At 46.2% G+C, this 12,026-nt stretch overlaps 1 protein-coding gene across 1 annotated transcript; it reads right to left on the bottom strand.

Annotated features, from left to right (window-relative positions):
- Positions 1-609: 609 nt before the first annotated feature.
- LOC149361768 (uncharacterized) lies at positions 610-2,506 on the bottom strand. Its single transcript, XM_089572809.1, has one exon. It carries the CDS (start codon positions 2,481-2,483, stop codon positions 1,179-1,181), a length of 1,305 nt encoding a protein of 434 aa, XP_089428935.1. The 5' UTR covers positions 2,484-2,506; the 3' UTR covers positions 610-1,178.
- Between the last annotated feature and the right edge of the window lie 9,520 nt (positions 2,507-12,026).

Below are 12,026 nucleotides of genomic sequence, written 5' to 3'. Positions count from 1 at the left end.
GCTGTCAATCAAGGTTATCATGTCATCCGCTTTGGGGTTAATCACACGCCAGAATTTTTTTATGTCGGTTTTAAGCATTGATGGCAAGGTATTATGAAGAAAGTTATTCTTTGCTTGTTTAAGCGCGGTTAAATACTCATGGGCTGCCAGTTTGTTTTTAGTCCACCGTGTTATGCTAACAGAACCTTTCGAAGATTTGTAGAGACGCTTTTTTTTATTAGACAAGCGCTTGAGACAGGTGCTGTACCATGGAGCGTTATGGTTACAGACAAGGGTGCGAAGTGGGATGTATTTGTTAATTCAGCAATTTTGGAAGAAAACATATTCCAGTTAGACTGAACACTACGGCAGTCAAAGTCTTGTAGAAAGACGTCAAGGAAGACTGATAATTCAGTATTAATGGCTTCAAAATTAGCTTTTGCATAATTTCGAAACGGTCTGAATTTTTTAACGGTTTTTGGTCGCAAGATATTCAAGTTGAAGGAAAGGGCCGAATGGTCGCTCAAGCCGGGTAAGTACGTGATGTCGGAAACAAGATCAGGTTGCGCTGTTAATACAAGGTCCAGTGTGTTTGCGACAGATTCCATAATTCTTGTAGGCGGCGTAACAAGTTGTGAAAACGAAAAAACAGAGCACATTTCTAAGAACTCATTGGCTAATGAAGAAAAAGGCTGTAAGGTTGGAGATCCAGTGTTCCATACTATATTTGGTAGGTTAAAATCGCCAAGCAGAAATAAAGGTAACGTGGGATAACGGCATGTAACGATGTTAATGATATCATGTACCTCATTTACGAAGTTAGATGAATGGTTTGGGGGGCGGTAACAAACACCAATGATTATCTTCTGGTGGTTTAGTTCAACGATGGCCCAAACCATTTCTAAGTCAGTAGATACATGAATACACTGGGATGCAAAATCTTTCGAAATGGCTAAGAGCACGCCGCCTCCCTGTCGCATTGTTCGGTCACAACGATAGAGTGAAAAACGATGAGCGGTCTGAAAAAGTTCGTGATCTTGAACCTGTGAATGCAGCCACGTTTCTGTAAATACTAAAATATCGGTATTGCAAGTATCTAAGACAGAAGTTAAGGAAGCGCGTTTATTCATGATGCTACGAATATTAGTAAAAAAAACTGATACGTGGGACGCGTCTTGTCCACTTCCCCTCGCGCTTTCCTAACTTGGGACGTGTTCACAATCAACATGCTCGCCGCTATCTCGTGGTTCGTACGCGGCATTTTCGCTGATGGTGTCTGTTGCCGGGTCATAGACGAACTGTTTTTTATTCATGATTAGTTTAGTGTATCTTAACTGGAAAGGACATGGTTGGGGCTGGCTTTTAGCGTACTCAATGAGTTTTTTTCGGGCATGGCGTGTGGCGGGCGAAAAATCTTCGGAAATAGAGACATCATTTTCTTTTAGCTTTGCTCGCGCGGAAAGTACTTTGTCTTTTGTTTTCGTGCTGGCGAACTTGACAACAATTGGGCGACACTTATCGGGCGTGTAGCGACCTATGCGATGGGCGCGTTCTATTGCTGTGTCGGGTAGGCTGTCGATTGCTTCGGCTAGTGCTGTCCTTACGTTCGACTCTGACTGTTTCCATGATTCGCGAGAATCAGGGATTCCATGAAAAATTAAATTATTGCGTCGAGATCTATCCTTAAGTTCGTCAACACGCAGTTTTAAAGAGTCGAGCCGATTTGTCTGGACTTGTGCTGACACTTGAATTCCAGCAATGTCATCATCGAGATGGTCTAATACCTTTGTTTTTTCTTCAAGATTGTCTAACCTCGTCTGGATTGCCTCAATTTTGGTCTCGATGTTCTTTTGACCAACCTTAATTGCCTTAACGTCGCTAACCAACTCGGCCTGGCCCTTAGCGGATTCTACAGATCGTGCCTGGAGGTCCTTTAATAGCCGAAAAAGAACTTCCATCTGCTCCGAAGGATTGGCGGGCAAATGTTGCAGTTCAAGTAATGCTTCAGTATTACGCGTGGTGGGCCCCGGATTAGTCTCTATATCACCGGAGCGCAGTATGAGCATCGCCATTGAGAAACAATCGCAGACAATTTCACAAAGCACTTGTTGGCACGGGAGCAATAGCAAGAACGGGTCGTCACTTTTCTTAGCATAAAGCGAAACGTTTTTACACACCTGCGAAGGGTAAAGATGCACTGCATGAGCCATGGTGTTCCAAATGCTGCTTCCGTGCCAACTAAACGGACTGTCGCTCAGACAGCCGCTTAAATTGCCAGTGCGATGTGACGTCAGAGTCGACGATGAAGGTACGTAGAAAGCCGGGCGCATTAACTCTAGTGGATCCAGGTGAAGATAGTTGAAGGGCTGCTGGTAGAATGCGTCATCGCTTGATTGTAGCAGCGGTGTGGAAATGTCATCCGCCGAGTATGCTCGGGGCGGACACAGCAGTAGCAAGAACGCGAAGATCGTCTGCGAAGGGTAAAGATGCACTGCATGAGCCATGGTGTTCCAAATGCTGCTTCCGTGCCAACTCAACAGTTTCCCAACAGTTCCCAATCTAGGCCTCAAAACACCTCCTGTAAACAGGCGGTGAATGGCGTTGGCGAGACCGCGTTTCCCTGTCCGCCACCCTTCCTGATTGGAATTTTATTGTTGTCTTTATGAAGCCGTTGTAGACATCTTCCAGTATTTCCACGTAGGACTCTTCTACACCCTGATTCCGCAATGCCTGCATGACTGATGAGGTGTCAACTTAATCAAAAGTTTTCTCGTAATCAATGAACGCTATATATAGGGGTTGGTTATATTGTGCGCATCTATCTATAACTTGATTGATGACGTGAATATGGTCTATTGTCGAGTATCCTTTACGAAAGCCTGCCTGATCATGTGGCTACTTGAAGTCTAAGGTTCTCCTCAGGCAACACACAGTAAGCTGAACAGTTTGTAATCTTTCAAGCCCTTGACGTCTCCTTTCTTATCAATAACTGGTTTGTTCCTAGAAGGTTGTGGCCATGTACGCCACCAGGGTTGCCAAATCTTGCTCTCGGAGGGAGTGCGTCGTCAGTTCCGGTCACTGAGATCAGGCCCCACCCCAGGCCTGGTGCGAACAACAGGAGGAACATTGTACGCCACTTGGCTAGTCCACAATCTGTGTACAAAAGGTACCGCCCACTGGTCCCACTTGAACTCCTTACACTGGATATAGCAGGGAAACGAATATATGTATAGCATACACGGGGGGTCGCGATGTTGATTTGCGACCGATTGGGTGACGTGTTATCGTGCCATGGTGTGGTGCCTTTTGATGGTCGTGGTTCACCACTTGTTTTCGTCACGTGGTATGTATCCACTGTTGCTATGCGTGGATGCCATTGCGGCCGCAGTTCTATACGAATGACCTTGTTTATCATATTAACGCGATATTGAGTGATGCGAGTATTAGAGCTACCGCTCTAAAATTGTTCCCCTAGTAGGCTTTCGTGCACTCTGCGTTGCATATTTTTTAGCATGTTTTGTCACACGAATATGATTTCAGCAAAAATGCCTTTTGAAAACACATAGCTCTAGATAAGGTGGGTACAAAGCGATGAATAATTACTGTAAGACTGAAGTCAGACATTTGAAGGACCAACAACGGGATACTGATAGGGCAGGCTCTTTTTCTGTTCCAAGCAGAGGTCGGAGAATGGGTAACTCCAGAAGAACAAGTGACAATCAGGAATTGATTGGGAAGTGTCCCTTCCTCTGTTCTTTTTGTAGATATTAATGAGTACACTAAACTGAAACACTCTTTGCTAACTTGATGGTGCGTAACTCTTTTGAACGACAACTCAGCACAACAAAAAAATGTTCACATACCATACACAAACAAAAACGCGCTTATAAGTGAGTAGCCCTGGAGAAGATACATCAAAAAAGTATGTTCGATACCAATACCCAACATCCTGAAAATCTGTATTTCCGATACCGATACAAGATGATCATCATCATTATGTACTTAGCATGGTAAAAAATCGTTCCCAAATCAAACAAAAACAATCACGCGCTTTTATGTGAGCAGGGCTTGACACGATACTCAAAAAAAGTATATTTGATAGCGATACCCGGTACCATAAAATTATATTTCCGATACCTATACTAGATACCGAACCCAAATTGATTCAGAATACGTATACTCGATACTATATCAACCACACTGCTATACACCACAGAAATCACCCATATTAATAAGACAGGAAATATGATTTGCTAATTAAGAATTTTCTACTTGGTTTCTGGAATATTTAGTCCATTTTATATGCTAAACTGTATTTAAAAATGTGTTAACGAATCCGGTCCCACCGGTTTCTTTAAACCCCAATTTCTTTAAAATCCACTGTCGGCGCAGCTCTTTCATTGAAAACATTAGCCATAAAATGAAGCGGTCCTGATGTTGAAATGATTAGTTCCATGCGAAGCCTTGCAAAAATCTTTTTTTTTTTAAATGCAATGTTCTTGATGACAACCAGTCTCAGAGCACTTGACAACTTACGAAAAACTTGAAACTGGCCCTCAGGCTCACCGCTGTTACTGCAGTATTTAACGGTTGTGACCCCTTACTCTGGGATAAAAGGCGCCAGCTCCGTGCACTTCGAAAAACCGAATTTTCATTTTCCCGTATGTTTAACAGAGGTTTGAAGTTGAACATTCGTTCTTAAATGCTACAGTGAAAACAAAAAAAATTACGAAATTCGCAAAATGTTATGCGGGAAAAAATATTTGCTAATCGCTGTTATTTCATTTTCTCTACCTAACGGCGGTCAGTAATGCCATTTCCTCAAACCGCCGGTCGGAAAGGACGCTTCGATGCGGCTGTTCTTTAAGCAAAACAGATGAAAAAAAGCCTGTGTATACAGGAGCACACCAGCACGCAGCCGCGTTGTATTTTAAGACGATGCCTTTCATCAATGGATAAGAGTGGAGCACACACACCTTGATAAGAGGATGCGCCAGCGGCAGTTCAGAAACTCAAGTTTCACTACTACGCTTCAGAACTACGCTTTGAAGTTGCGCTGCTTCTTAAAACCGACCCCAGCTTTCTTAGCGCTAAGTTTTGATTGTGAGGCAGCTGCGGAATTTTATAAGATAAAACTCGTAGCATATTGGTGGGAATTGACTGAATGATCGATGCCGAGCAAAATTTTCTTTTTAAAATATGTTGTGATTTGCAGCGAGCATTATTACTGCCTGAAAAAAACGAACGGGCTGCGTTTTTGATTATAATTTTTTTCTTTTGGTCGGCATTGTTTACTTTTCAATAGTTATCAGGCAGCTCTAGAATACTGCGAATTATTCTCATGAGCATGGTGATTGGATTCTTCTGATGCTCTGATTTGTAGCAAAATCGTGCTTCAAAGCTTGTCTTGCGCTAATACGTAGTAGTAATGACTGGAAAGAACAACAACGGCGTGAGTTTCTGACAATACATAGCAGAAAACTAAAACGTTGCTAGGAGGAATCTGCGGATATATTGATTTATTATGGTGCAGTCTTGCTGTTTACACACCATTTAGGTTCATAAACAACTTCCTGCTGAAAAAAAATTCAAAGACTGCCTCGTCAGCGACAGTAGATGTAAGCATGACATGCACTGCAGGAAATTTGTGGCATAATCTAGGGCGGCACATGTATGCTCACAACCGCATGCGAGTTCTGGGGAGCGTCCTTCATTAGCCGCTTTTATTTCCATTGCCTTTTATTTACGAGCGACCGGGCATCTGGCTTTCTAGGCCGTTTCTTGTGTATGACGACGCGCGCAACCAGCGCGCGCCATTTGCCGAAGAAGAGGGGATGGTGCCAGCACGTGCGACACAGAACGCTGCGACATTTACCGCGGCTGGACGCCGCCGTAAGGGCTTCTGCCGACCACCACATCGAAAAGGAAATTAGAGCTGCATGCTCGCCTCGCTGATAGCTGGCGCCTCAGGACTTGTGTCCTAGGGTTCGCGTGCATTCCGTAATGGCGGCAACTCAAGCGAGGCGGTCGCCTAACTTATCAAGTACATTACATACTCAGCACGCAACTCGCAATAAACGTCCCGCAAGCGCTGCAAAGGGGAGTCCACATTACCGAATAGGATCTCTTGCGTCAGATTTCACAACGTATGGCGTCAACTACTACCCACGATCTAGAACAACGGATAGCTGAGTTCCAAGCCGATGTTAGCAATCACACCCAGGAAATCTCCGAAGTGTCGGAATCATAGAAATCGACGGCCATTTACTACACGTGCAGCACTCACGTAACGGTCTCCACAGCTGCTGGCTACGCTAAAAATACAATCGCCTACTTAAGCTCCGAAACACCCAGCTTGACCAGGAAATAAGCATTCTGAGTTTTTTGCGCAAAAGACACGACACAAAAGAAACGAGGTAGTATTGACGGAACATTTGCTTAAATACAGCAGCTTCTCTTATCAAACAAGAAGAAGGAAAGAAGAAACTTCGCATACATACATATCAGATCAGCACAGATCCCATCATCGCACGAGTGAATGCATGCTTCGAGCTCTAATTCTGCGCAAGAAAACTGATTTATTTTTTTAAGAGCAAAATTGAAGGATTGGTGACACACGAATTACCCGATTTTTCTATCTCATTAGCCTCAATTATCTCTCTTTCAAGTTGTGTCTTGCACCAGCGTAGTACTGACGTTTTTTCGAGCGCGGGAGTGCGGGAGAATATGGTCAATCATTTTGCTACCTGACTTGTTCCTGATATCTCTTGCGTGCTCCCTCAGCCTTTCATTAAGGCACCTCCCAGTTTGGCCAATATAGTGCTTATCACAGGCAAGCGGTATCGAGTACACAACGCTGTTTTTACAGGCCACGAATCGCTTCTGGTGCCGCTTCGAACAAGCGACGGCCGCATCCTCCACATTCACTCTCTTGCAAATCCTGGGGAGTTTTTCTGGAGCGTTAAAAACCACTCTAACACCAGCCCTAACACCGATCTTCTTAATATTATGGGAGATTCCGTGAATATACGGAATAACCACCACTTTCTTCCGGTCAGTTTGATCGGGTATGCTCGCAGGAAATAAGCACCATGGCCACTGATTTAACCAAGCATCTGTGGGATCAACTGTACGACCGCATACACGGCCGCCTTGGGAAAGAGAAAACATTGCTCCTGCAGCGCCATCTCATCGATCCAGACGAAACAAAAGCCGAACAGTGGTGTAACACGGCGTGCCTAAATCACCAACACGGAAGCGACCCAGATGCTTTGCTGGCTGAACTACAGTCCCGTTACTTCGGCGACGAAACGTCTACATCAGCGCCAGCCTACATCGGTGAGGTAAACGAGGAGCTCAACACCTCGGTCTTGGAGGTGGTGGTGAGAGCCGCACTCCAAAGACTCAAAACCACATCAGCACCAGGTACGAATGGGGAGGGTTGGGTTACGGACAAAAACCTCCGCAACGAGCATGAAAATTCCATCCAGGCCCTCACAGTTTCTAAACCAATGCTGGCAGGCTGGGAGTATCCCAGAGAAAGCGAAACCCACCACGCTAGTATTCGTCGCCAAACCGGGCAAACAGCCCCATACCGAACACCTACGACCCATTTCACAAACCCCCTCGGGGGGGGGGGGGGGGGGCAAACTTATGGAACACGTCATCCTTTACGGCCCGCAGGTTTATATGGAGGACGGCCACTTCCTACCGCACACCAAGATCAATTTTCAGTTCGGGCTATCCATTGATGACATCCTGCTCCAGCTGAAATCTGCCCCCCCCCCCCCCCACCCACCCACCCCACGCCCTGCCCCCAGACACAAATGCAGACCAAAGCTATCTTGGGCCTCCACTTTACCAAAGCGTTTGACGTTTCCGTCTCGGCATTCTCAGAATCTCCAACATCTGAATGCCGGCCCCCTAATGTGTGCCTACATCCAAGACTTCCTGACTAACCGGACTGCACTTCGCGTGCGAGAGCACCAATCTCAACCAATTCACGTGGGTAGAAAAGGCACACCTGTAGTAGCTGTCCTCATCGCATTATTCTTCACTGTGGCGCTCTCCGTCCTACTGGAAGGACTAAACACGATCCCCGGCCTCAAACACAGCGTTTACGCCATCGATATCACGGTTGCAGCTGATGCTGACTGTGGAGGGGCACTTGGAGATATCCTCCAGGCAGGCATCAGCATCGTCCATCATTACATTGCCCCACACAGGCTCTCCTGCTCGCCCACAGGGGCGCATACATAGTTATCCGCACTCCCCGTCTGTGTTACCCCCGTCCCCCACCCTCACCCCGATCGACTCACCAGCCGCATCTATCTCGAATAAATTCAAGTCATTTATTTTCAATACGAGGTTGAAGCCCCCAGGCCAAAAAGTGGTTTTACTACAGCTTGAAAAGTGCCTGAACGCCCCAAGTGAATGACAATCCACTTAGCGAGACGGCCACGATTATTGTATGGGGAATGTTTATCGAATACAACTGCCGCAATGGCAACCCAATCCATAGGCTCAAGTGAGCCACTCAGCTAACCACCCGTCTCACACACCGCATGTCAAACTGTCACGCTGGCAAGGAGGAAGCAAACTGCTTTCGACTCGTGCAAGCCTTCATTCTAAGCCACATCAGCAGCGGACCGCATGTTAAAGAAACCCAGGTGATCGAAATTTCCGGAGCCCTTCACTACGGCGTCTCTCATAGCCTTAGTTTCTTTGGGACGTTAAACCCCAATAAACCAAACCATATAATATCACACGTCATCGACCGAGGCAAAGGTAACCGCACACTCCGCGGAGGGGGCTGGGGGAGACGGGGCTATAAAGGCGTATTAGGACTCCTTCAAAGCACCTCTATGAAGGAGCCTCTAGCGCTATAGCCATCGCAGCGCGACCAATATATGATCAAATCCCACCTCTGTTGTCAATATGCACGGCTTGCTACTACCCCGCACAAACAGAAACATCTTCCAAGAGCTTAGCATTCACCGCGAAGGAAAGACAGCTGAAAACCACTCTTGTGCGGTCCAACCGATATCGCATTCACGTGCCCCCAATTCCTAGTGGTATAAACCCTGATTTACACGTGGAATGACTAACAAGACGCCGAGGCGGAAAATGTGGAGGCAGAGGATCACGCTATCTACCCTAATATGATAGTGGTGGTGAGTGACCTGAACTGCACACAACGTGCAATCCACAGAGAGGTGGCCGAGGAGACAGCCATGGCACTTGCCCTCTCTTCCACCACCGCCACCACTATTACAAGTTACTCCAAACGCGCCGTCCAAAACTACGCCTGCTGCGTTTTTTTTTTGCCCCTGTGCAGCGATTCCTAATACACAGCTAGTTTCCATTATGTTAGTCTCATTTGGGTCCCGGCTCACTCCCTCCTACGCGGCAGCACTTCCGCCCACAACGCTGCCCGTGATTAGCCTACCGGGCATAGGCAGGACGACATGGCGAGGGTGCCCACAAGGATATGTTCTCGAACAACACAAAATATTACAAACCTACCGATGGCCCGCCGGAGGTACCCGGTGGGATATAGGACGCAGGAACATGCCAGGCGCCACCGGCAGACCAACCCATATCCACACACCATTCTGTATCGCAACCCCTACTCTAGAGTATAAGCTTCGCAATGAACGCGCCATCCTTACCCACCTACAGTAGGCATATTCACAAATATCAACCCCACCCGGAAACATCCAGACCATGGAGCAGTGGGAGGCTGTGCTGCGCATACCTAGCCCTAACGTTCAATGGGGGGTAGTGGCCTGGGCCGCGGAGGCCGCCGGGGTTCAAGGACTGCCGGCCGTGTTATTCACCATCCTTCCTACTTTCATTGCTAATAATAAATCCCTGGTGAATGAATAAATCAATCAATTAATCAAGTGCCAACAAGGACTGCGCTTGCGCCTCTCGGGTTGCAGGGCGAAACTGCGGCTCCGTCATGCCGTGCGATAGCGTCACCCGCCATTGCAACACATACCTGTTGCTGACGCATGCGCTACTAGCACGGCAACATGAAATAGCCGTGAAAGGATGCTTTTTCTATCAAAACTATGCGCCTTTCTCCATGTCCTTTATATCACTGACTATGCAGAAACAAACCTATCCAAGCCAAGCCTAGCTGCCAAGCGACGAACCTATATGAAGAAATACGACTGACTTGAACGGCCCTTTTGGCATATGCTCCTGCTTGTGCCGTTATTTCTGTCCGCTACCACCTGAGCGACCGCCCCCGGCCCACTGTCCGACTCACAAATACCTTCTAACCTCCTCGCACCCTTCATTTTATTAGTAGCGATTTTTTTTAATTTATACGATGAACTAAAATCCATTTGCGATAAATCGATGCTTTCATATTTCCCAAGTGATACCTATACCAGTGCACAAAATGTGTCGAAAGATTGTATCGAAGTTCTTTGAAAGCATAGCGCAAAAAAAGACACGGACGACTCAGATGTGGACGGGACATACACGTATCTCCGATATAGCAGAAGCTCGGTTTGGGCTAGTTGGTAACAGTTCTTTGAAAACAGACTGCAAGAAAGACACGGACGACACAGAAGTGGACGGATCAGCTCCTGTCTCGTCCATGCCTGTGTCGTCCGTGTCTTTTCTGCACTATGTTTTCGAAGAACTGTTACCATCTAGCCCAAACTAAGCTTCTTTTGTATCGGAGATAAGTGTATCTTCGATACTGCCCATGGCGTTGACCGCAATAAATCTGGCTCCAGGGCGGTTCTACATGCTCCCAAATGTACACAAAGAAAACATTCCTGGTTGGCCGATAATTTCTAGCATCGGCACACTGACAGAACCAATCTCAACCTATAATGATTGTCTCATCAAACACATCCCTCAAAAACACACATCGTACATACGTGATACCAGTCACTTCTTAAGAGAATTATCTCAATTCACTGATTCATAAGGCGCTCTATTAGTTACGCTTAACGTGGTTTCGCTGTACACTAACATCCCGCATGATGACGGAATCCGAGCTCTGGTCACGTCCTATGAAGAATACAAAGCTCGAGGCTCGCCTAGCCAAAGCACCAAAGCGGCATTTACAAATTTCGCCCTCAAATTCAACTCATTCGAATTCAACAACTCTTATCTACAAACGAATGGTACAGATATGGGCACAAAAATGGCACCAAATTATGCCGACATATTCATGCATAGCATTGAATCCATTTTCTTCATTCATATTCGATAAAACCGGTTTTCTAGAAACGCTTCCTAGGTGATATATTTATGATATGGACAGAAAGCGAGGAACAACTCACCCAATCTATTACCTTCTTCAACAACGTACACCCAAACATTAGCTTCACCAACACGTACTCCGCCAATCAGATTAGCTTTCTGGACGTCTTAATTCGAATAGAGGAGGGTACCTTAATCACCAGTAAGTACAGAAAACCAACTGACCGGCAGCAGTACCTTCATTTCAATAGCTGTCACCCACGCCACTGCAAAACTTCAATTCCACACTTCTAGGCCATCAGGTTCAAGCGAATCTGCTCAATTTCGGAGGACTTTGCAAAAAATTCTGATGGTAGGCGGCCGGTTCTGCAAAATACACGCTATCCGCTCTATATTATTGACGACGCCATTAGAAAGGCTGACACAATGAATCGTAATGAATTCTTTAATGAGCCTGGGTCAGCAACCCCTAACGACCAGCGCTCCAGTCTCATCTTAAATTTAGCAAGTAACCTTCTAACAACAAAATCTTAAGAAAACACCTCAACATCACCGAGCAAACTGATCGGGTCTCCAAACTTTTCACAACAGTTCAGCGGAATACGTAATGGCGAACAAAAAAATTGTAAAATTGTGTAGTCCACTCTGCTATCCGTAGACGAAAGGCTGCAGGCTGCCTACCTTGCAGAAAGAATCGGTGTCAAGTTAGCAAGCACATGCAGACAACAACGCTAGTTGAAAGCACACATGTCAACTTGAAACACTCCTTTCGTGGAAATCTGAACTGTGACAACAGCAACGTTGTGTACATGCTCGAG

The sequence above is a fragment of the Amblyomma mixtum genome, chromosome 2, assembly GCF_055824585.1.
Source record: "Amblyomma mixtum isolate Tamu chromosome 2, ASM5582458v1, whole genome shotgun sequence".
Taxonomy (NCBI): domain Eukaryota; kingdom Metazoa; phylum Arthropoda; class Arachnida; order Ixodida; family Ixodidae; genus Amblyomma; species Amblyomma mixtum.
Note: the sequence above shows the minus strand (reverse complement) of the source record. Positions and strands in the feature narration are given on the sequence as shown.

Excerpts from the sequence above, each read along its gene's own strand:
- LOC149361768 (XM_089572809.1), bottom strand. The coding sequence starts at position 2,483 with ATGGCTCATGCAGTGCATCTTTACCCTTCGCAGACGATCTTCGCGTTC.